The sequence below is a fragment of the Gopherus flavomarginatus genome, chromosome 2 (genome assembly GCF_025201925.1).
Source record: "Gopherus flavomarginatus isolate rGopFla2 chromosome 2, rGopFla2.mat.asm, whole genome shotgun sequence".
Lineage (NCBI taxonomy): Eukaryota > Metazoa > Chordata > Testudines > Testudinidae > Gopherus > Gopherus flavomarginatus.
Window position 1 is genome coordinate 107,068,543 of NC_066618.1, and position 26,310 is coordinate 107,094,852.

A 26,310-nucleotide genomic window follows, 5' to 3' on the forward strand; every position below is an offset into this window, starting at 1 on the left:
ACTTTGGTGCTGCTCCTGTTGCCAGGGAATGGTCCAGTTGAGCTATCTGGGAAGCATAACTATCCATTACAATACCACCACTGAACAGATTTTTGGATATATATTTCCATCTCTGTGTTGGTAGATAGATAATTAGTTGGAACTGCTGTTGTACTTAATCAATATTTAGTTTTCTTGTTTTCCTTGCTCCAGTCTAAAACAAGGAAGCTAAGGTATTAAGGCTAATTTTGACTTGTACAGCTAGAAACAACACCTTCAAGTAACCAGCTACAAGACTTGGAATTCCTTAGCTCACCAGCTGGTCATGCTAAAGCATCGTTATCCCAACGCATAGGGCTGGAACTTTCCTATTTATTTTGAGTCCTATAGATTACAATACTCAGGACTACAAACTCTTGTTAAAAAGGTAATTCCATTGCCAGTACATGATTTAGAGCTAATTTACTTGGGAATGCACACTTTGGTATAAGGGGGGATAAGAACCACACACACCCTTACACACCTGCATAGGCTATCCGGACCTTGTGTCCCAGTGCACAGCAATGAGTAGGCGCTCAATGCCAACTACTCCTCCCAGGCCAAGCAGGTGAGCAGGAAGAGAGAAGAACCTTAGCTCTGCCCCACAATGCACTGGCTAACCCAGAGGAGCCAGTCTGGAAAGGGTAGTAATTTGGTGTTGGTAGGCACCAGAAGCAAACAACTACTCACCTAATCCAAAGGGGAAGTAGGGAGGGAATCATGCCTCTCTGCGGCACAATTTTTATCTTGGGGCCTGTGCACCAACACCTGATCCCACGTCTGGGGCATGTGGCAGATCCACTATCTATTCCTTAGAGAATACAGAATCTAAAATTATGCCTAAAATTGAGGAAATGTTGCAGGTTGTAAACAAAGGTACCAAATAGATGTGTGAGACTGATCACAAGAGGTCATCGTACCAGATATGTTGATAGGCATTAGTTCAGGGAGCAAACATAGTATCAATGTACAGAGGAATTTAAGGTTACAGTCCCTCTGATAAACTACATTTCTTGCATACTTTTTTGATCCTGTAAGTATATATTATTCAGTTTGTGAAATGACAAAAATGGTACCTTATCTCTGACCTATTTGCAATGATGCCTTATTTAACATTGATATTCGGACAGCACTTTGAATATGTTTTCACATGTTACAAGATAATGTAAAGTATATGCACATAATGATGACACTGAATGCAGCTGAGATTCTTCTGACAGACAGAATGTTAGAGCAGCGCTCCTCCTAATTTTATTGAGGAGTTGGAGAATGTGTAAATAGGAGGAAAGCTGAACCTAATGTACTCAAGGCCATGATATTTATTCCGTAACAGGATGATAGGATGTAGAAGGCGATAGGATGTAGAAGCCAATAGTTTGTCGGGGTTAGAATTTCCAGTGCCTGGCATAAAGGTTTGATACATCTGTGGGCAAAAGAAAAGAACAATTTCTGTTAGCTTTTCCGTTACTTGCTGAAAATAAAATATTAATAAAGAAAAATATGCAGATGAAGCTGAAATCAGTAACAAGGAACTGTAATAAGAAATAACTCTCAGATGTATGGGACTGTGCTTATTATAAACCCTGACAGAAAAAGCTTAGACATTCACAGCAGTTTGGGGTTATGAAGCTCAGTATTTGATATTTGAATCAGATTGAAAGTTGGCATATTCATAAGTGGTGTTTAAGAAACATTGCTTTCTTGCATACTCAAAGAGTATCAGACAGATCCCTATTATATCTACTATGACTTTGATTTTAGAAACCAGCAGTAAAATGGAAGGAATAGTTTATATTCTAAATATTGTATTTTGCCAAAGCTCTTACTTTTTAACAAAATTTGGTATTATTTCTCAGGTAATAAACCATTAAAAAAAACACCTCTGTAGAAAGTGATCCTGGTATTTTAAATTACATATAAGGCTCCCTAATGCTTCACAAACACAGTTTGACTTCAGATGCCGTTTTTCAATTTTAAAAATATTGTATTGGTAAAGAGGTAAATATGCAACAAAGCAGTTCAGAATGAGACATGGTCCCTTTGGTATTTAAAAATATTTTTAATGCATGTTTTTATACTTAGAAAAGTCAGTCAGTCTTATATGCAAGAACTACTGTTCATTCAGCTTTTCAGTGTGTATTATGGAGCTATTACTATGACAATAAAGTCCCACTGATTGTTGTATTGATAGAATCATAAAAATGAGGGGTAAGGTCATCCAGTCCATCTCCCTGTTACTGCAGGATTATTTTCCACAGCATATTTTCTAGTATTTTGTCTAATGTAATTGAAAAAAGTCCTAAGCAATTGATTTCTACCACTTCCTTTAGGAGCCTGATAGATCTCATTGGGAAACATACCTAATATGGGCAGAGCCAAGGAGGAGGGTAAAGGGGAACAACATATTTTCTTTCATTTTGACTTTGAGTTTGAAGATTTGGAGTGAAATTCTGGCCCCACTGAAAACAATGGCAAAGCTCCAAACAACTTCAGCAGGGCTAGAATTTCACCTTAGTGTCTGATGCTGCTTCCACAGACATAAGTTGGAGTTTTGCTACTGATTTCAATGGGAACACGAGACGCTCCAAGTACTATATAAAATATCAGAAAAGACAAACTATGAAAACTCAATGACTGAGCTTTGCTCTTGTGTTTTAATATATCATTAGAATCAATCAATGAAGATACGGCATAGTACAGCCACAAAGATACACAGGTAGATGGTGTGTGCTTATACAGATATCAGAGTGGGCCAATATTTTTTGTTCCCACATAAAAATTCAGTGAAAACACAAAAACAAACAATTTTCAGTTTTTGGCAACCAAAATTCAGGTTTGCAGCCAGTGTTTTGGGGGTGTGCTAGGATGGGGGTAGGTTTCAGTTTCAGAAAACTGGTAAGTACTGGTTGGGACCTAAATTTTTATTTTTTGCTTGCCATTTTTCATCAAAACAAACAAAAAATCTGTGAAATCATAGGCTAACACTCCTTTAATTCTTTGGAAATGTTATTGTGCTACCTTCTTGGATACCATGAGGAAATGTCTTTGCATTTTGGTGGCAATGTGGGAACTGCTATTTGTCATTATGTCCTTTAGAAACAATGACTCTTGGGCATTTACCATAGAGTTTGTGACTTCTAAATTGGATTGGAAAATACCTGAAAGTGTTAGCTTACACCAAATGCAGAAGCTTGCCTCCTTAAATGGTCTGGGTCCCGGTCATTTTAGCGAGCACTTCAACCACTGTAGTATGTTGTCCTGCAGCAGTGGTTAAGATCTTCTAGATTGCTCCTGCTGTTGGTTCCTAGAGTTGTCTTCCATGGGGGCACTCTTCTCTGAGGGCTCTTAACAGCTCCTTCTGTTGATCCACCCCACCTGAGTCTGTCAACTTCAGGGGACGATGTAGCCAAGCCTGTTCTATCAGGCTGCCATTTAAATGACATATTGCTACATTAGAGAGACAGAGTGGGTGAGGTAATATCTTTTACTGGACCAACTTCTGTGGGTGAGAGAGACAAGCTTTCGAGCTTACACAGACCTGAAGAAGAGTCAAATTAAAGATATTGCCTCATCCACCTCTTCTCTCTCTACTATCTTGGGACTGATACAGTTACAACAACACTGTATACATATTATTAGCATGGCAGTCCATTGGGTTTGCTTATTCCTTTCATGTAGGCAACAGATGTATTTACTTTAACTATTGTTAGATGTCCAATTACCAAATCAGTAGATACCATCTAAACATCTATCAGTAAGTGAGCACACCTATTGAGAAGATAACATGTCACCAGCATACATAGAACATAAATGCCAGCTTGCTGAATCAAGGCCTAAATTGTTCATGCTTTATTACCTGATGATCAGATATCAAGTCACAATCTTGCTTAAAATATTCATCTCCTGGCAAAAGATTTTAAAAATCCAGAGAGCAATCACTCAGTATGTGTTACACACACTTGATAGCTCACCTTTTCTTCAGACATTGGATGTTCAGGATAAGTATAGTTTACCATCATAGAGCTCTTGTGCCAGTTCATTCTCATACTCCCTTCAGCTTCCACAGGCAATTGCAACAAAGTGACACAACAGGAACCTTTTCCCTAGTGGCTCATAGCTAAGAAACTCTTTGCTGGGCTTTCTTTCTAAACCTAAAACTTCTTAGCAGTAGCAGGAAGTCAGAAAACAGTCTGAGTGCAGAAGGTCAATGCTCTGTGATAAATATATGTTCAGCCATTGGACTAGCTAAAATTGGATTTTAATGACTAACACTGTATCAGGGAAGTAGAGTACTAGAGAACTGTCAGAGAAGTTGTTTTCTGCATAAATTATAAATACATTCTTCTATATGAAGTGATAACCATGCCCCATTTCTGTTGATGTGATGCTTATTGTGCTGGGCTTTTCTATCACTAAAAGGTAGTGGGGGAGGGGGAGAGTTCTTTGTATCAAATGTAATATTAAAGATCTTAGGGCCTGATTCTCCATTTTTCTGCACCATGTATAATTGTTCAGACCATTGCAAGGTGGGTGTAAAACCAAATCAGAGTGATCATGTTTTGTTTGTTTAGTTTGGATCAGGGTTTGTTTAGTTTGGAAAAGAGAAGACTGAGAGGAGACATGATAGCAGTTTTCAGGTATCTAAAAGGGTGTCATCAGGAGGAGGGAGAAAACTTGTTCACCTTAGCCTCTAATGATAGAACAAGAAGCAATGGGCTTAAACTGCAGCAAGGGAGATTTAGGTTGGACATTAGGAAAAAGTTCCTAACTGTCAGGATAGTTAAACATTGGAATAAATTGCCTAGGGAGGTTGTGGAATCTCCATCTCTGGAGATATTTAAGAGTAGGTTAGATAAATGTCTATCAGGGATGGTCTAGACAGTCTTTAGTCCTGCTATGAGGGCAGGGGACTGGACTCGATGACCTCTCGAGGTCCCTTCCAGTCCTAGAGTCTATGAATCTATGAATCTATGTTAGACATTCATTTTGCACCAGTGTAAATAACTAGACAGGGCACAGAACAATGGAGAATCAGGCCCCGTAAGCTGTAGTTGTACTTTGCAGTCTGTTATCTCTACATCCTATTTGAGGGGAAGATGAGCATTGATCTAATTTAGTCAGCATAAGAGACAATGATACAAACAGTCAGAGTCAACCTGTGCCTGTCATTTTAAGCTCCTGGTTTTAGTTGGTTACATGCTAATAGAAAAGTCTGACTAACATGATACGGAGATGGTAGTTAAAATGGAGCATGCGTGCCTAACCCTCTGATGTCATTTGATTTCAGTCATAAAAGAGGAAACTAACCAGAGTGAAATGGCTGAAGACTTGTGCAAGATAGGGTCAGAGAGATCCCTCGTGCTGGATAGACTAGCAAGTAACGTCGCCAAACGTAAGAGCTCTATGCCTCAGAAATTTGTTGGTAAGAGTTAAACGTTTGCTGTCTCCTAAAAAAGCCTTATAGGATATTCAGTCTTGCATCATGATTTTCATTTGTTATCATTAAATTAATAATATATAAATATATAGGATGCACAAGACGGATGCATTAAAAAAGGATACTTTTTGCAGCTTAATTTTCCATTTTACAGCTTCTGGGGGGGGGGGGCGGGTTCAGTATTCTTGCCTTTTTCGCTGTTGATGCCCCAGGTCTTCTATATGATCATCCTGGGATTCGAGGCTCCTATTCAGGAAAGCACTTAAGCAGATGCTTAAGGCTACATTTTGCTAACTTCCCACATTAGGACCCGACCCTGTGTGTTTTGACACATGTGTAAGCATGTGTGTGTAGTGAGGATGGGCTGAACGTAAGAGGTTAATACTCTTTCACACCTTCAGAAAGGTTGTACACTTGTTTACCTCATTTCTGTGGTCAAGTATCATTTATAAACCTAGAAATATGTGCCCAGCTGATGAGAATGGTAAAAGAAAAACCAAGATCAATTTATACTTCTCCACATACATACTGTCAGCAGCACAAACTTCCATAACCTGCTTCCTTCTTTTACTAATAGATGTTTTCTTGCCTCAGTGACTTGACTAGGAGGTTGTGTCCATTTTCTTCTTCCACTTGGTATTCACTGTGCAGAGTAGTGGCTTGTAGCAAATCAATCAAAGGAAATTGAATACAATGAGAGAGATTGCAATAATGTTTAGGTTTAGACAAACCTTCAAAAGCATGGAAACTCAAAGGAAAGCCTGAGCTCACTTCTACAGAGAAACAGACAGAATATTCGAACTTCTAGTTTTATATCACTTGCTTCAGGAGAGGATTAAAGCCTTTGGGAAGGACTAAATTGTAAGAAGGGTTTTGAGGAAAAGGTGGAGACATGACAGACTAGGTAAGGGAGGGGGATTCCAGAATGTAGGAAGCCACATGGAAGGAGGTTTCATTCTAAGGGTAGCACGACACAAGGGAATAGTAGCTCATGTGGCAGGGATGGACCAAAGGGGAAGTGAAACGTACCACAGAAAGAGACAAACAGGGAACAGTAGGGATCCAAGTTGCATATGCCCTTTAAGAGAAGAAGAAGATGCCTAAACTTGATGGAGTGGGTGACAGGAAGCCAGTGGAAGGATTTGAAGCAGGGAAGAACACTGTTAGAGCAGTAGGCATTCAGTTTTTCAGAGGTTATATTTGAGTTGTGGGCAGGACATCCAGGAAGAGACAGCCAGAAGTACAAGTATGAATAGAGTGGGTTTAAGTGAGAGGAGAAGAGGCACCGCAAAAAATACTGGATGAGATTGTAAAGAGAGAAGAAGATAGGGCGAACACAGGACACTGAGAGACCTTGGTAAAGAGAGGGGGGAAAGAGGTACCACCAAAGAAGATATTGCAGAAGTAGTCTGAGAGGTAAGAGAGGAAGTCTCTGCAATCTAGGGCAGAGAGAGTATTTAGGAAGAGGGCATGATCAACTATATCTGAAATGGGAGAGAGTTGAAAATTGTGGAGATGGAGAAGAACCTTTGTGATTTGTCCAGGAAGACATCATTGGGCAGTTTCAGTGGAATGGAGGTGGCCTAATTGAAGGTGGTCAAGGAGTGAATTAACATAGAGGTAGTTAAGGCCACAAGGGTAGAAAACACATATGAGAATTTTGAAAGAGGAGAGTGGTAGATGGAGAAGGAGATGGAATGGAGGAGTGTTTGAGACTACAGGAAATAAGAGCATGCTTGAAGTCAGAGATGTGTGAGTGAGAGCGGAGAAAAACTGAGAAGGGAGGGAGATTGTATAAGGGAGGAAGTCAGGAGTTGGAGAGAACAGGGTCAAGAGAGCAGATTGAGAGACTGTGGAAGAGAGTAAGCGACACATGTCTGAGTCAGAAACAGGTGAGGGAGGAGAGACTATATTGTAAGAGAGGGGAGGAGGAATCTCGTACCAGAGTGTGTCATTATGTCAGAAGGTAGAATAGTAGGTTTAAGGAGACAGTCAAAGACAGGGAAAAGAAGGCAGTGATTGTAGGAGCAGGACTTAATCATGGCAGGAAATGTAGCTGCTTACCAACTAAGATGGCAGAATTGAAGATGACAAAATTGTAGTGGAGCTAAATACTGAAAATGTGGTAGGAATTGTGAGTTATTAAAGAACTCCCAATTGTTTGGTGATTAAGGACCAGATTCAACTACCAGAGTAAGTTGATGAAATTCTTCTGAAGGCTCTGGACTGAATTTGTCTCTTAGAATTTTTGCATAAGGAAAAAAATATCAGCTGTGAAGACACCAGGAAGACCAGATAAATTAATTTGATTTAGAAAACTATTTTTAATAAACATGAATAAGTAACCCATTTAGAGCAATTGGGCATGAACTGTTTTTTGTTTTCCATGTTTGTCACCCTCGTGCTGACAAATAGAGAAAGCCAGGCAAATGAGAGACACAGGTAAGGCAGAGTTTCCCGTCACTTATTCAGTGTGTGGTGTAAGAAGACGCCATGACAGACAATATTTATGAAGACTCTGCTGTCATAAAAAATGGCCTCTTTGGTCATCAGAGACCCCCAAATCCCCTGCTTTTTCCCCCCGTGCTCACCCCGTTTAATATGAAGTACATTACCAGTTGCTCAAACTCCAAGTCTGGTCTCCTTGTCCAAAGTCCATTTTGGTAAATACACCAAACACTGAACCAATTTCCAGCTCCCTCGCATTCCTTTAACATAGCAATGCTATCATCATTTAACCAGTGACTAATTTAAAAGACACTGGTCCTGATTCGCCTTACTTACACTGACTTTAAACCAGCCCATCACTATTGACCTCACTGGTGTCACTCGTCATTTAGACAGATTTAAATGAGAGGAGAGTCAAGCCCAGAAGCACTACAAATGCCAGAGAAGGTGCAGGTTTCCTCAGCCAAGCCAGTCAAGTATAAACCTCCGGGCTAGTTAACAAGGTAGGAAAAACAAGCCACTGTTGCAAAGAAGAACACAACAATATTAGAGCTAAGTCAAGGTCCAGTCAGTCCCAAACTTAAGAGAGAAAGAACAGTAAAGTTCTCAATGTGGAACTTGATGCTTTATGAAGCTGAGCTCATTCACCAATTTAAATTAATTAGGTGTGAAATTATTTGACAGTAATAGTGCTACTGCAGCACCTGTGTACGGCACCTTGCTTTGCAAACAGGAACAGACCCCAGGGACTTTCCATCCTGAGGTTGGAGAGGGACTGGTAACAGTTCAGGCTGAAATGTGTCTGATATGTTAAAACATCAACCAGAATTTTTTTTTCAGAAGAAGCCTATTAGAGCTAGAGCGTATCAGCTGTCTAGTTACCTGTGGCAAGCGCCCTGAAACCCTGCAAAGCTTCTGAAGAGCTTCATGCCACTAGCAGTTTACCTTACTTATTCTCTGATAACCATAAAAATAGGTGATTGTTTTTAATGAGCACTAGTGTTATCCGAACTGCCTATATGTAAAAATGATATTTGCCTGCCTTAAGCTTGTGTGTGTTTGACATGCTCTTGCTCTGTGACAGATTTTGCCTTACGATGAGGTATTGATCATATTGGTCAGCTATAGGCTAGTTATGTTACAAAATCATAAAGCAAATATTAACCAATAAAGAACACCTAAACTTGTGCCCTCTGGATGCCCAGTGTATGACATATAATAATAAAGCCCAGGTTTAATGATGTACAGTACATAAATGCTTTAACTTTGTTGTTTTCTGAATCAGGGTATAAATTCATATTAAAAAAATGCAGTAAGCATTTCACGCATTGCCCAGGCATTTTCCACAGAGTCCATTTTGAATCTCCAGTCTTTTTCGAAACTATGAGATTAAAAATGGTGCATCTAATAAAAATCATGGCATTAGTGGGGAGGAGCAAACACTAGCACTAGGAGTGGGAGGTGGACACAGGTGGGAAAAGCAACCCAAAAAGCACAGGATCAGGCGTGGGTGGAGCCAAGTTAGGAAGTGTACATGCCATGCCTCCTTACTGGAAATGTACTGAGGAGTTAAGATAGCTCCAAGAAGTGCTAGCTCTAGGGCTGGTCAGAAAACAAAAAAAAAAAAATCCATTCTGCAAAAAATGTTGCGCTTTTGACATTTGTTTTCATTCTGCATTAGAACAAAAACTAAAACTTCTAGAAATTTTTCACAAAAAATGATAGCGTCCCCTGCCTTCCAGTTACCCAGTAGCTCACTGGTTAGAGCACCCACCTGAGGACGAGGGAAGACCCAAGAGCAAATCCCTGCTTTGCTTGATTCAGAGCAGGGATTTGAACCTGGGTCTTCCACATTTCAGCTGAATAAGAGCCTCCCGGGAGGAGGGAGAAATTCTATTCCGGACCTGAGAAAGTTTAGTCAAAAGAGAGAAGATTCCGCAAAAAGTTCTAGTTTTGACTAACCTCCATTTTCTTACAAAAAGACGTTTTGTCAAAAAATTCCTGACCAGCTCTAGTTGGCTCCCATTCTGTGGAGCGAGGCTAGAGCACAGCAGGGAGGAGCCAGGCTTCCAGAGAAGATGCAGGCTCAGGAAGTGCCTGGTAGGCAGCAGGACTTTCTGCACTATAGGTCTGTTTTTTGCAGGATTTCAAGCAAGTGATTTCCAGGCTGCACTCTTGGCCCTTCATGGAGTTTGGAAATCCCTCCACTCTGACAGGGCCGTTCTGTCCTGTTCATCCTGTGGAATTTCCAGCAGACTTTCCCCCTGTTCTTTGGAGGCTCTTCTACAGGAAGGGACAATTGGGCCCCCTTTTTTTCTAGGCAATCTTTTACATGCTGCAGACTAATGGAAAGTTATTAGTATAGCCTTATACTAAGTAACTTATAGTAAGTTATTAGTATAACTTCGAAGGGAGCCCCTCTGTATTTTAAGGAGGAGTGACAGCAGCAGTGGCTGGTCTGAAGGAAGCAGCACAGGCTCTGCATAGAAAGACCTCACTTCCACTGGAACCCCTGAGATCTGTCAGACCCGCATTACTCAGAGTTCCATAGGGCAGTGGTGTTCAAACTTTTTTTCTGGAGACGCAGTTGAAGAAAATTGTTAATGCCTGTGACCCAACGGAGCTGGAGTTGAGGGGTTTGTGGTGTGGGAGGGGCTCAGGGTTGGGCCAGAGGGTTGAGGTGCAGGGGTGAGGGCTGCGGGGTGGGGCCAGGAATGAATGGTTCAGGGTGTGGGAGGGGGATCTGGGCTGGGACAGGGGACTGGGGTGCAGGAGGGGTCAGGGCCCTGGGCTGGTGGGGGTGGGGCCAGGGATGAGGGGTTTGGGGTGTAGGAGGGGGATCTGGGTTTGGGTGGGGGGCTCGGGGTTGGAGTGTGGGAGGGGATCAGGGCTCTGGGATGGGGGTCCAGGCTCTGTGGTGGGGCTGGGGATGAGGATTTTGGGGTGCAGGAAGGGGCTCTGGGTTTGAGGGGGCTCAGAACTGGGGCAGGGGATTGGGGAGAGGCTTACCTCGGGCAGCTCCTGGTGAGTGGCGCAGCGGGGGTGCTAAGACAGGCTTCCTGTCTGTCCTGGCACCATGGACTGCACTGTGCCTCAGAAGCAGCAGGTCCAGCTCCTAGACGGAGGCACCTAAGCAGCTCTGTGCAGCTCTCTCCCACAGGCACTGACCCCCCCCCAGCTCCTATTGGCTGATTTCCGGCCAATGGGAGTGTGGAGCCGGTGCTCAGGGAAGGGGAAATATGTAGAGCTCCGTGGCCTCCCCCGCCTAGGAGCTGGACTTGCTGCTGGCCACTTCCGGGGCACAGCGCGGTGTCAGAACAGGTAGGAACTAGCCTGCCTTAGCCAGGTAGTACCACCAATGGGACTAACAACAGCCCAGTCAGCGGTGCTGATCAGAGCCGCTGTGACCCAGTGCCTTCCATTCCATGACCCAATACTGGGTTGCGACCCGCAGTTTGAAAACCCCCGCCATAGAGAGTGGGGTACACTATCTGGGAACCTGAAGGTTTCTTCCTCTTTGCCCCTCCTTTATAAGACTAGTAATATTGCAGATGTATTACAAATACTGCATGAGAGACTTTTTTGTCATTCGAAGCTACCTGTTAGTGAAGTTCAGTATCATGAGTGATAGTGTAGCGTAGTACACAGATATGCTTTAAATCAGCAGCTGCATTTTTAAATAATTTATCCAATTCCCAGGCTTTACTTTTTATTTTTAACTTGTTTCTCTATAGCCAAGTTTTTCGAAAGTGGTTACTAATAATAGGCACTGCCCAGTTTGAGGCACTTTACAGGGGCCTGACTTCTAAAAGTGAGGAGCACCCCCTTTTTAGTCATTGCAAGTTGGACACACAGTAACTTTTGGAAATCTTAGTTTATCTGCATGGAAACTGCTCCTAATATTTTTTCTTTGATGATAGATGTGAAGTTGTAATTTTTTCAGTGGACTCTGTTGCACTTGTAAGGTCACACTTAGATTTGGTTGGCAAAATGGACTGCTCAGCCAGCTCAAAAGAAGTCTTACTCCATGCAGAATGCTAATTTTCATTCAATGGAATTATTTATTTGAGAAACATTACCTTATGTTGCTCCTGCCAGTTACACTTTTCACTATAGAAAACGAATGGACATGTGAACCTTCTTTTCAGAACTAGTATCTAGCCTATGGTTGGTCAAATTTTTTTCATTTGAAGTGTTTGATGGAAAATTGATTTTTTGATTATATTAATTATTTTGTGAAAAGTGTTTGCTTTCCACAGAAGGTTTTGTTTTTTTGTCAATAATGGTCAAAAAATGAAATGTTTTTGTTTTTCAGACAAAAACCAAAATATGTCTGACAAACTCCCATTCTCTTTTATGGGCCAGGATCTTTTGACAGCCTTTATCTCCCATGATGCACCATGGACATGTAACTGCCATGATATAGCACCTCCATGCACCAAGAGGGAGGTTGTGGCACACCAGAGTCCAACCAAGGAGCCCAGCCTGTAGAGAAGAATGGGAGTTTCATGAGGCAACACGGCAGTATTTCAAAATTGAATTTTTGTGTGTGTTTGGCCCAAATTTGTCAGTTTTTGATTGTTTGCCAAAATATATTTTCTGATCAGTTCTAGTGTAGCACACTAGGAAATTGAAAGCTCTTCACAGCACTTCTCAATTTCAGATGCAGATTTGTACCCTGCATTGAATCTTTCTATTTTGATTTTACTGGCATAGGAAGTCCAGTGCTTAGACACATTGAATCCCAAATATCTAACTCCTGATTGTTTTGGAATGCAGGTGAGAAGTGCTTGTCTGATGTTCCATACGATGCCACCACTAATTATGAGAAGGAGAGTGAGATGATGCAGACTCATGTTATAGACCAGGCCATTAACAATGCCATCAGTTACCTAGGGGCAGAGTCTTTGCGTCCCCTTGTGCAGACACCTCCAGGCAGCTCTGAAGCAGCACCTATTATCAGCTCCATGTATCAACTCCACAAACCTCTTGGGGACAATCACTCTCGTTCCAATCATACTGCTCAGGACACCGCAGTGGAAAACTTGTTGCTGCTTTCCAAAGCCAAATCCATCTCCTCTGAAAGGGATGCTTCCCCCAGCAACAGCTGCCAAGACTCAACAGATACAGAGAGTAATAATGAGGAGCGCAGCGGTTTAATTTACCTGACGAATCACATAGTTCCCCATGCAAGAAATGGCCTGTCTATAAAAGAAGAACAGAGGCAATATGAAGTCCTGAGGGCAGGTACTGACAATTCCCACGATGCTTTCAAAGTGATCACCAGCAATGGGGAGCAAGTAAAAGTTTACAAGTGCGAACACTGTCGAGTTCTTTTCTTGGATCATGTGATGTACACCATCCACATGGGCTGTCATGGGTTCCGCGATCCTTTCGAATGCAACATGTGTGGCTACCACAGCCAGGACAGATATGAATTCTCTTCTCACATAACACGAGGGGAGCACCGTTTCCACATGAGTTAAAACCCCTCCCACACAGATGCGACCTTGTCAGCTGTACTACTGGAGCTGTATGAACAACAAAAAACATCAGTCTATTGGACAGTAAAAGCATCCAGAAATGAAAATTAGAAGACCTGGCCCCAGGAGTTTTCTCTCTTGGTAGCATGTATTGCAACTTAATTTTATAAAATGCATATTGATGTTTTTATTGCAAATATTTGGATCACCAAACCTTTAGTAAGTAGAAGCTTTTGTAGTCAGGTAGCTGAATCCACTTCCTTCTAGCTATTGCTTTCTGCAGACCTCTCTCCCCAACACATTAAGCATGTACACAATGCACAAAAACTTGGCTGAGGGCTAGAAAGGCCTTGTGCTAACATGCTGAGAATAGGGCTCTTGCACCAGACATACATATATATATATATATATTTTTTTTACTTCCCATTATTACTTGGGTCATTAGGAAGACTTCATTAAAATAAAGACAAAGCAGCCCAACCAGGACCCTTGAGTGGTGCCATGGGGACCTGGAATGGTGTTGCAAGCCTAGACCCTTAACTGGCACTATTTTAGCAATGAAGTAAAATAACACACCCCGAGGTGTGTATTTTCTTGCCTACATGGCATACCTTATTTCTATTGTGAAGCATAAGGCCAGCTGTTTGAAGGACATGAGCAACACCTTTGTAATACATACTCTGGAGTGGAAATTGCATTTATTTGGAGAAAAGGGTTTTGTTGCCTTTTTAAAATAAATATTTCCCCCCCTATCCAATAAAAACTCACTTTTTTCTTAAAAATATAAGGTTTAAAAATCTTTCCGCATAAGAAAACAGCCATTTATGAGGACTTTTAAAAAGGAGTTTTAATTATTTAGAAAAATATGGTATTCAGTAGGAGAGAGACAATGTTTGGAGAATATTTTTATGCACCCTTCTTTCATTCTGGGGGTAAAATTTTTATAACTGGCTGCAAAATTTCCACGTTCACCCATTTTGCATATGAAAATGTCCATTCTGCTTGCATAGCAGGTACTCTGGCTAATTTTGTGGGCTGTGTCTGGAAAATTTAGCCCACAATGATTTTTTTTGAAGCACTGAAATGAATTAAACAGCCATTTAAAAAACTTAGTGCCTATTCCTCCCCTTTCTCTACAATTAACTATTCATTAAGAGATCCATCCTGCAGGATACTGAGCACTCTGGCCCTGATCTGGCAAAGCACTTCAGCATTTGCCTGAGTAGTCACATGAACATAAATGGAACTATTCTTATGCTTAAAGATAATCCCAAATTTAAGGGGCTTTTTGCTGGATTGAGGGCAGAGCAAAACCAAAAACATTTATTCTATCGTCCCCTTCCATTCAGTGCCCCCTTCTTGGTAAGATCCTCCCGACTAGCTGTTTAAATTCTAGTAAAATTAAAAGACGTCTGAAGCACAAAGACAGCTGATAGTAAAAACTGCCAATCTGTTTGTCTCTTCTTTAGTTCCTCTTCCAAATAGCTCATTCCTCTCCGCAAACAGCCTACTGGCTTTAAGACTGGGTAATAGTGATATTTATGCAACTTGGTTAAGAATCGCCCTGCCGAGCTGGAATATTTCCACAACAGTACAGGTACTAATAATTAATGTCTGAGTTGCCCAACCCATTGAATGTACAAACATTTCCACTGTATAAGAGATTGGTACTACCCCATAAACAAAAAACACATGTATTGCAACAAGACCATTTCTTAAGTTTTGTAATACAGTTTTTTTTATATATATATATATTAAGGGCCAAATTCAATAGCACTAGTGCACTTACACCCATTGGATCTCATTCATCCTTGGTACATCTATTACATATGTATACTATATATAAACAGACAGAGGGGTCCTAGTTCTGCTTTCACTTATGCAGCTGTAAATCAAGAGCAACTCCATTCAGGCAATGGAATGATACTGGTGTAAGTGAGATTTTAATATGCTTTACACACACCCCTACCTTTGTTACACTGTACATTCATTCCTAACTGTAAGAAATTTACTTTGTAAAAGCCAAGCTCCTTGGATCACAAGGGGGATATTATGTAGAAAGAATGTATATAATGCATAGACTGTGTAAACACATGCAAACACATTTATGCACATACACTGGTGAATGTGAATAGGAACATCTTAAATTGCCAGTAGGATACCAGAAAAGAGACAGTAATATAAACTATAGCCCTGATTGTGATCTTACACTGGTTAAATTCCATTGCCTTAAGTGGAGGTACTCCTGGTTAGACTCTGGCCCCTATGTATCAGGCTGGGCAAAGCCAAGAGGGGCGTTTCTATCCATTTTTTGTGCCAAAAAGATTTCCTCACTGTGTCTATTGCATATTCTGTGTCAACAAAGACTGTGCATACTGGTGAGCCAACAGCATTTAAACATGCTTCTAGGAAGAATCTGATGTTAAACTGCAAGGGAAGGGCAGAAATAACTTACACTAAGATGAGTTTTTTTTTAATTCATAGTTTATATTCTATTTCTTTTTAATTTTCATGCGTTTACAGGGCCTAATTCACCTGTCCTTCATCCTCACACCTTCCTTGTAGGCTGTTCTCCCTGCCGTTCTGAGCAGGGAGGTACAGTGTCATTGCTGAGAGTCTCTTCAGTGACCTGTTTGCATCAGTAGCAGATAACTGGACAGCTGAGGAATGTACCTTAATCTCCTGGAAACAGGGAGCTGGTTCTGTTACTGATATTTATGGCCCTCTCACAGTGTAAAGTGTTATACAATCTATACACAGATTATTTTTAGCTTTTGAACAAAAAATCTTTTTCTTAACACAGCTCATACCCTAAGGAAACGCTCTTTTAGGGCATTTCTTTCCTAAAGCCCACAAAACAGAGGCCAAAGTCACTACTGTTGTAAGTAGGCACATCTCCAGTGGACTGGTGCCCACCTAGAGATGTGTGGAGTCTGGCCTTTAGAGTGAAATGTTCAATTATAAAATTTACAATTTCTGATTCAGAGGATTTCTCTGCATTTAAATGGGTTGGAGTTACGTCACTTGTTTTGGCAACGTGCACACCCAAGTGTGTGGTTGTGTGGCTCATACATAACTCTATATAGTTATGTATCATAGGATAATTTTCACAGTGGATGTGTTTCTTGGCTCTAGGCTTTTCCTATTTATATGAGAGTATGTGAATGTTGTACAATAAACAATACAGTTGTATAATTTAGCTTATTAATAAGATACAGTGTATCGGAAGGAGTAGCCTAACAGCAGTAGCAGCAGCATTCCTTGTTTGTAGAGGGGCTTTTGTTTCCCATTGTTTGCACAAAAATCATCCTCTCTTTGTTTGGAAAGAAATGTACTGATAATTTTATTTATGGGGATGAACACAGGAGGGAAAAACGATCCATGTACTAGGAGCTCATCTGTCTGCAGCTAAACAAATTGTGCCCATAGATAACCATGTTAGTGTAACCTCCCTTTTCTCCTCCTGTGACCTGGTGTACTAGCCTATCATGGTTTATCTCTAACCTAAAAAACAAAGAGAGTAACATGGTGAACAGCTTTAAGTTAAGTTGATATCTGTTTTTAAAAAGATGTAAATAGCAACATAGTAAGAACTGCTTTTCAGAATTTTTTCCACAGCTGATTTCTCCTCCCACCCCACCCCTGCCTTTTATACCTGATATATAAACATGTTGTATTTACACATTTTTTTGCTGTGAATTTATATTGTAAACCCCTTTTTCTTTAAGACCATTGTATTTACATTTCAAATTTTTATGAAATTTGCTTGATTTTTTTTTAATTAAATTATGTCTGGAAGGTGAGACGTATCTTGTAAGAGAGACAGCTTGGTAAAAGACTTGTCTTTAGTTGCTGTAGTGACATTCTGCACAGCTTAAACCCCTTAGTGCATTAGTGACTCTGTGTGCACATGTAAGAGAATGTGCACATATGTGGGGGCAAAGTGGAGCAAGGAAGAGAGCATGAAGCTGAGCAGCCTGATTTTCTATTCGCATCTACCCTAGTGTAACTGTATGGAAGTCAGTAAAGTTAAACCAACCTAACACAAGTGGGAGACAATCAGACCCTTGATCTTTATACATAGCAGGTGAAATGCAGCCAGGGAGCAGTTCTTCATTGTGCCACAGCACTGATGTATTTTGGCCATAAAATCCCAAGAGAGGGGTCCTGCCTGAGTCATGCGGGGCGGGGGGGGGGGGGGGGAAGATGGATGATCCTGCAGTTTTGTACAGCCTAAACAGGGGCTTATAAACCACTAACAACTTCCTTTGCTGCCAGCATATAGGGGGAAGGGAAAGGGAGCACAATCCTAGGCTAAGTGTTTTTGGCGCTTACAAGCCAACCTAATTTAGGAATGCCTCAGTCTTCTCTACTGCCGCATAAAGAGGATGGCATGCAGGGAGCAGCAGGATCCAGCCATCGCAAATGAGAGTTTGAAGCCTCCTATCCACTCAATCTGACACCCGCTCTTCACATTTAAGGCTAGCTTCACAAAAGGATTGTGGTGCCTACCTGCCACTTTTAAGTGCATAAATCCTCAAATCAGGCTTCACAGGCTTTCACAATACCTCTGCTTATCAGCCCTGTCAACTGCCTGCCCTCTCAACTTTTGCTGTAAAAAAGTTTCCTAGGCACTTGCTTCTGCATAGGAATACTGCAGCCTCCACACCACATGTCCAGCTGCCTAAGCCCCAAAGTGATTCACAAGTTAAGGCAAGATAGGTATTCCTCCATCTAACTCCCCTGCAAGGCTCAACACAGTAAGTTCGGGGCTTACCTACCAGATCAGGCCGCTATAGACACGTTCACACAAAACAGCTGAGGCAAGGGAGAAGAGCTCCCTCATAACCCTTAGCCCTGACGTTAGGCTACTCATCTGGGAGACCCTGTACTGACCGCTCAAGTTCAAATATGCCTTCCACCTGAGAGTGGGAAGGGATTTGACCAGGAATCTAGGCAAGTGCCCTAACCACCACTTTTCAGAGCCTATGCACCCAACTCAGGTTTGTGAATCCCAGTGATTTCTAGGCACCTAAAAATTAGGTGTGGTAACACTCAGAATTGCCACACCTATGTTCTGTTGTGACTCTAGCCCTTAGGGACAACCTGGAAAACTGGCTCTCAAATTGCTGTTTCAGTGCCCTCTCCCTACAACTATCAGTTTGACAGAGTGGTATTTGACTTTCTTTGTCTCTTTCACTCCAGCCCTCGCTCCGCTCTTTCACTGCCAAGGATAGCTATAAAGAACACAATCGTCCCTGCTTGAAAAGTCATGGTAATTAGGAACACAGCACCCTGGAAATGATTTCCATTATAATTTACTGTCACGATGATTTCTCTTCTGGACCTTTCAGCAGAGTCTCCATCCCTACTATCCCTTTCAAACCTTCTGCATAAACAATGACCAAGGGGAATGCAGCTCTGTTTTTGTTTCTAACAAGGAGTTTGTAAGTATTTTGTACAGCGGTGATTTGTGAGCACACCGTGACGAGGGGGGGAAAAAAACTCAGGACAGCATGCACAACAGTTCATACTTTATGGTACCTCAAATCCAAATTTGGTCAAGTGAATTTATGATTTTGCTAGTCATAGTAAACCACACTTACAGCTTTGTTTCCTTATTTACTGTAACATGCAAATTATATCAAATAAAATTACATTACAGTTTTAAATTTCAGTAGGCAGCACTTGTGGAAATAAACATGGGCTATTTTAAGATCTTCCAGTCACATGCATTAGTCCAAATCTTGATGGCTTTACTCAGTGTTACTAAATCCTTGCACTAAGCCAAAAGACACCTATTGACTTAAATGGGAGATTGTGAGAGTAAAAACTGTGCAAGGACCTCAGGGCCCATTGGGAACATGCACAATGTTTCAGAGACACTTCATTGCACCTTTTGTAGTATTTGCTTTGCTGTCCTTACGGCCTGATTAACTTAGATACCATTGTAGGTGCAAAGACACCGATAGGCCACAAGTGCTATAGAAATGCAAAGTATCATTAACACCGCCCAATATTTTCATCATTGGGTAAATCTACATTTAGGCATCTAAAAGTCAAAAGGTAGTTTAAGAAGTGCTCAGCACCCACAAATCACACCAAAACCAGTTGGAGCTGTGGATACTCAGCACCTTAAAAAGTCAGGCCACTTTTATTTAAGTATCAAAATGTGGATTTAGAAGCCTAACTTTAGGTACCCACATCTGATAACGTTGGCTATTACCATCTTTATATTATTATTATTATAAAAATACCTATTCAAACTGTAACTAGAAAAATCTGATTTATTCCCTTCCCATAGGTTGAACATGTTGAATTATTTTGGTTAACTTGCAAGTAGAGGTAGTCAGAAAATAAGGGGTATACCACTGTCAAAACTGGAGTTTTCAGCAAAAGCCAAACCAATCAACCTGCAAATTTTTTGGCTGAAAATCCAAATATTTTTATTCTGAACTGCTACTGCAGTGCCTCATTCTCCTCAATGGGCCAATTGTCTTGGTTGGACTACATCTCCCATAATGCACCACAGTATCCCCTCTCAGCAAGGGGAGGCAATGCACTGTAGTAGTTGCCTGGCCACACTGTATCATGGAAGATCAAGTCCAGCTAGGAAGAGCAGACCATAGAGGACAATGGGAGCTCAAGCTACCTGATGATGGTCTTTGCAGACACATGGTCATGCACAGATGCCTTGGTGGGTGAGCACTTAGTTAACCACTGCTCTGCCTGACACCAGACATCAGTAATTTCATGTTCAACACACATTACGAGTGTTAACTTTCCCATGACACCTGGCAAGAGAGTATGGCAATACTGTCATCCCATTTTACAAACAGAGTAACTGAGGTACAGAGAAGTTAAGGTCCAGCTTTCCCAGGCCATGGGCTCTTCTCTTTTGGTACTTCAGTTTCTGGGCACACAGCATGAAACACCCAGAGCTTGCTTTTCAGAGGTGCTAAGTAACCTAACTGAAATCAATGGGGGTTGCAGAAGCTCAGCACCTCTGAAAACCTGGGTTGTCTAAAGCTGGGCACTCAAAACGTGAAGCCCCAAAATGGAGGATACTTTTCCCGCCCCCCCCCCCCAAAACAATAAAAAAAATCCAGAAGGCAGATCCATTTTCAAAGCTGGGGTTAGAATGCAGGAGTTTCTGAGTCCATATGTATCGGAGGGGTGGCCATGTTAGTCTGGATGTGTAAATGCAGCAAAGAGTCCTGTGGCTCCTTATAGACTAACAGACGTTTTGGAGCATGAGCTTTCGTGGGTGAACACTCACTTCGTCGGATGTATGTAGGCGAAATTTCCAGGGGCAGGTATATATATGCAAGCAAGTCGCGTGTGTGAAATGGCGGTGAATATGGATCAAAATTATGTGGTCCTTAATTAAGCAAAACCCCTTTTAGACTGCAAAGAATTTTGGTCAAGTAAGGACTATGGCATTTAGCCTTCCCTTTTTATTATTATTTTTAAATAAGATCTCACTTCTTTAAAGAATGTCCCAGGTCATGGAACAATTCCTAGTTTTATCTGTCCCAACCACACATATTAAACATGTGAATGATAGAGGACAGCTGTGGGTGCTGTTTCTGCTGCCACCGCCGGCTGCAAATCACACAAACCAACGCCTTCCTGTCCCTTGGGAGAGAAGTGAAGGTTCTGGTTTGTAAGCAGTTAGAAAAAAATAAATCTACACCTTGCAGCAGACGGTGGGCCTTGGGCTGGCTGGGTGAGGAAGTTAATCAGCACTGAGCAGGCTGTTCGGGATGAGGCCAAACAGATGGTTAGTCTCTGAAACGGCAAAACGGGAAGCAGATGTGGCCACCGCTTCTCCCCATGCATAACTGGGAACCAGCCGGTTGGTAAGGAAATTTGCATAACAAGGATAATTTGGTAGCAAAACTGTCCCTTGAAATGATCTGCATGGATCCAGGCACTGTTGACAATTTTCACTTCTTGTTTTCCAGTCATTGTTCAACCAGATTAAATTTTAGTTCTGAATTTAGTGTTTACCCAAGCCTTTTCTTAGCTAACTTCCAGGGAAAGCTACTGTGCAATCAGAGCAGCAGCAAGCTGGCACTAAAATTTTCATAGTGAAATCCTGGCCCCACCAAAGTCAATGGAAGTTTTAGTGGCATTAGGATTTCAACTGCAAAGTGCACTGCAAACAATATATATGCAACCCTGAAACAATAAAGCTGGGCCTGAACAAATAGACTATATTCTAATGCCCTTGAAGTTTTTGATGGTCAGATAAGAACTCTGGTATAGACATAGGAAAATCTTGGAAAGTTTTGATCCATATCTGAATTGTTCAGCTCTGGCCCATCTCTGATAAATATGTATTAGTCTTCTTTGATGGGTAAATTTAACTGGTGTGTCAGCCAGAGTATGCAAGGCCTTCTCACTGGGCAATAATTTTCCACACCAAAACATATGTAGACACCAGTGACAGGTTAAACTAGGTTATATGAGTCTATCTCAGACAACTAGATTATGTTCTTTAATAGAAGAGGTAGAGACCTGCCCTCTTCCTCTGTGCTCACCTTTATTTTGTTTTTTGAAGCGGCACAGTTGTTCGTCCTATTTTCTTACCTGTAAATTGCAACGACTACAAATCTAGTTTCCTGTTGAGCTGCAGCCAGAATATTAGAATTCTGATATACCAGCAATTCCCAGACTCTTGGGCATTTGCTGGTGGCTCTGTGGAGAGCAGGCTGGGCTCATGGTGCTGGCTCTTCATCCTTGTTTCAAGCTGCTAAAAAATCACATAAAAAAAATAGACATCTTAAATATTTTCATAATATGACTTATCCATGTAAGCAATCGCTGTGCTCACCCAGGGATGTTATGTGAATTTGAATGGAAGGGGAGGTGATTCATGGGATGATCGTTCTGTTAAAAATGTGGCCCACACTTATGAAAAAAAAAAGTTTAAGAACCCATATAGGCTAGGATACTTGTTACCTACTGCTCTGGTACTTCAGAGAGAGAGCTGGGCAGCCAGCACAGAGAATTCCAGAGGACACGACATTGTAAAGGTCTGCTTCTTTGCAACAGTGGGGTACCTGGTGAAAAAGAGTTTGGGACTAACAGAGCCCAGATTTTTGCACACACACAGACACATGACACTTTACTGTAGGTGAAGGAGTTTTCATTTCTCATACCTTCTTTCACTTTCCTTACTTCTAACAACAAGTCTATTACCTGAAGTTTTTAGTTTACAGTGAATAATATTACTCTTTGTGTTGAAGTTGATCAAACATGCTGCAGGCTTCATGCAGTCTATGAACTGAAGCTCATATCCAGAGAGCCCTTAGATATTGGGAAAGTTCAGATCTGGAGCCAAACTGTGTGGCTTGGTCTCATCTTGATTTATAATATATAAAAGTTACTTCTAAAGGGAGGCATCTGATTGGCTGATGGCGTTTCCAGTGTGCGGATATGGAAACTATTGTGGTGTCACGCTCCAGCATTTTACATAACCGCTTTACAATAAAAAGAGCAGAAGGAACAAATCATTGACTGAAACACACACTTACAGTAGTTAAATGAGAATAATTAAATATATTTTCCTTTTCTGCTAATTTAACATGACATATTTGAAAGATTTCCCCAGTGCCAAAGTCCTACTTTAAAACATAGTTTCATAACACTAGTGACTTGACCAGAGAAAATAAAATTCATATGAATAGACAACCAACACACATAAATAGTATGTTATTTGCATAGTCTACAGAGACTTATGTAACACATGTGAAAGTTCAGTGACACACGTATGTGGTTTTTGGACCCATTAAAATTGGTACAAAGAAGAAATATTACTTCTGCTTTGGGAACATCTGTCTTGCTCTCTTTTTGTAAATGTAAAATGTAGGCAGAGATACTGATGTGAAAATAAATAAAAAGATTAGACTAATCCTGATCTCACTTATTCTGGTGCCTATCAGGAATAAATCCATTGAAGTCACCAGTGTAAAGTATGTGACAAGGCTTAAGCAATGTAAGTATAACATCTACTGTTTGCTTGATCTAGTCACAATTACACTGCATTGAAGTCCTTTGGACGGATTGTTGATCCTGGCTTATATTCTAGAAATGTGCATAGGGGAAACACTTGGATTTTATGAGGACAGCTGAAGACAAGTATTAACGAAGACAAGTCTTTTAAATAAAGGATCTTTACTTTGATTCCCATTCCCAAACCACAGTAAGGAGACTAAGTATCTGTTTGAGTTTTATAGACTGGTTCTTTGTGGTTCAGCAATAATTCAGTCATTTAAGGTAAGAGGAAATGTACTGGAAGCGATTGGGAGACCAGAAGGAAAATGAAGAGTGGTGGAAAATTGGGTGGAAAAATTAACGCATCAGATTCAGCAGTGAAGAAGAAAATTACTCCTTCGCCGTAAAGGGATTATTACCACAGAATTAGCCAAAGGCAAAGCCAGTGCACTTCAGGAAAAGTTGTGACTCTAGAATCCTTGCTAGTTTACATCAGGGATGAATTTGGTCACTTGTCTTTATTAGCCTGAAATGAAAAATGAATTTATGACAAACTGTTTTGTTTGGATTTAAAAAAACAAATGCAGATGCCATTCTCCCTCACCAGGGGCAGCTCTAGACATTTCGCCGCCCCAAGCATGGCGGCATGCCGCGGGGGGGGAGGGCTCTGCCAGTCGCCGGGAGGGCGGCAGGTGGCTCTGCCCTCCTGGCGACCGGCAGAGCGCCCCCCGCAGCATGCCACCCCAAGTATGCGCTTGGCGTGCTGGGGCCTGGAGCCGCCCGTGTCCCTCATATTAATTCTTTTGTACTTCTATAGCACCTGCCATCAGAGAATCACAAAGCACGTCACAAATATTTGTTAATTAATAATCACACCACCAGCATTGCTAGTTCTTGTAATTTTATCAAGAATCTCATAAAATTTGAGTTTTTTCCCAAAACCCCAGTGTCTGGTGATTTATTGAGTTTTTTTTTAAAAAAGCTTGGAGAAAAGCTTGAAAATGTAACTTGATTGCAGCTACCAGTTGAAAAACAAGAGGGCAAACTCTCAAATTTAATATTTTAAAAATATCTCATGATTTTTAAAACCAGGTGCAAGACGTTCGAATGCTTGGGGCTAGCAATACTTCTCTGAGACTGTTATCCTCATTTTACTGAGGGAGAAACGGAAGGATGGCTCAGTTACTTACTGAAGGTCATAGAGCAGGATCGAGACGGGCACCCAGGTCTTCTAATTCTTTGTGTACTTGTTCTACCCACTAGACCAATCTCCTTCCCAAAAGCAGGAAGAGAACTCATGAGTGCTCACTCTCACTGCCTTGCTCTAACTACTTAAACACTCCAATCACTGGAAAAGGACAAGTTCTGACTGCCTGTAACCTGATCTAGTCACCAGACCACATTACTTTAGGATACATAATTCAAAGCATTTCACCATGTATATCATTTGAGGAAGGGGAATTACTTACTTCCCTTTCATTTCCTCACACAAGATTTCATAGTAATATTGCCCAAAAGTTTCAGGTTATTATTTTGGCCCTCAACAACTTACATGATCCTCTGTATCACTCCTTGGTGACATTCAAGCTTCCAAGTGCCTGTAACATGATGGGTATATAAAAAGCAAGAAAAAGTTCCTTTAAGTACCTTATGGTGTTGAAGACCCACTTTGGTTCAGTTGTGGATGTATGATGGGTGCAAAACACATTTTTAAGGCAATACATTATATTTGACATATTGGCTCCAGCCTGAAACTCAAATCTAAGGGGGCTGATTTACCTCTCAATAATTCCAGCATAACTCAGGAGTAACTCAACAGAAGTCAGTAAAGCTACACTAGTGTAAGTGAATCAGGCAGAAAGAAAAGGAACTGCTCGCTGGATTTGGTGAACGTGCTGACTTGCAATACAGTACATAAGGGGTTGCTGGGAAAAAAAGTCTGCAAAACTATCAACATGCAAAATAGAAACTCAAGATAAGCTGTGGAAAGAGGGTGGGATTTCCAGAAAATAGAGAAGGACTTGCTACACCCTGCTTGTCAAGTTTTGCAGGATCACCACAGCCCCTCTGGAGAAAAAGAGAGGAAAAAAGCTAACAGCTTTCCTTTTGCTTCTGCTTCTCCTAAATAAACTGCTTGCCTAATTTCCTTTGCAATTAGAGAAATGTTCCTTTTGAAAACCATTATTTCCACACGCTACTGGGTCATGCACATTTTCTATACAGCCTGCTGGAAACTTGCACAGTTTGGGATAATAATATTATTAAACGAACATCTTGCTTTTCTAAGTATGTGTCAAAACCTAAGTAACAATAAACTTAACCAAGTTAATGTTTCTGATAGTGTGTGTGTGTGAAATGCTAAAGAAACAAAACTGTTGAATAAGGCCATTCTGTGGGATTTTTTTGGGGGCGAGGGAGGAGGAGTTGTTATTTTTTGGTACAGATCCTTCACCAACTAGTCCCTTTCCACTATGACTCCCCCTCTGAACATTATGGCCCTAAATCCTGCAAACACCTATGCATACGTTTAACACTGAAGTCAATGGAAATTTTTCGCATTAGACAATTCACACAGAAATTCATCTGCTCCTGTTCTTTATTTCCCAACTGAAGCTCCAGTCCTTAGTGTGACAATCTTCACCATTTACAGCTGTGACATCACAGGCAATGGATTAGGATTTTAGGCAGGATGAGAATAAGCAGCAGGAACAGTTGACCAGCTAAGGTTCTATTTTCTAGGGAAAATGCTCACATTTCCACCAAGATAAAAAGGGTTTTACTGCCAGCTGTACATTTTAGGCTTTCCTAGTGTTTGTCAGGCAGTAGAAAAAGATCAAAAATAGCCTCTTTTCTGCAAATTGTCTTGCACTGGTTTAAAGAAAACCTGCCTGTGCAACTGGAATATACAGGAACCCATGAAGC

General features: G+C 41.2%; 1 protein-coding gene and 1 long non-coding RNA gene across 11 annotated transcripts in view; one reads left to right on the top strand and one right to left on the bottom strand.

Moving 5' to 3' along the window:
• The window catches only part of IKZF1 (IKAROS family zinc finger 1), a 96,627-nt gene extending 79,438 nt beyond the window's left edge, over positions 1 to 17,189 (top strand). For 3 of the 9 annotated variants that reach the window (XM_050937711.1, XM_050937714.1, XM_050937718.1), the window contains 2 exons: positions 5,306 to 5,440; positions 12,683 to 17,189. In XM_050937711.1, the coding sequence (XP_050793668.1) occupies positions 5,306 to 5,440; positions 12,683 to 13,389 (842 nt within the window). In that variant the 3' untranslated portion in view covers positions 13,390 to 17,189. The remainder of the gene's footprint in view (positions 1 to 5,305; positions 5,441 to 12,682) is intronic. The other 6 variants (XM_050937713.1, XM_050937715.1, XM_050937719.1 and 3 more) reach the window with 2 other exon arrangements.
• On the bottom strand, positions 194 to 25,274 carry LOC127043757 (uncharacterized). Of its 2 annotated transcripts, none has more exons than XR_007772302.1 (4): positions 24,941 to 25,274; positions 22,354 to 23,914; positions 21,982 to 22,144; positions 194 to 1,441 (listed from the first exon to the last, which is right to left on the bottom strand). It is a non-coding gene; the product is annotated as an uncharacterized LOC127043757 (long non-coding RNA). The 2 variants fall into 2 exon arrangements; XR_007772303.1 differs by lacking the exon at positions 194 to 1,441 and adding an exon at positions 13,341 to 13,434.
• Positions 25,275 to 26,310: the final 1,036 nt, after the last annotated feature.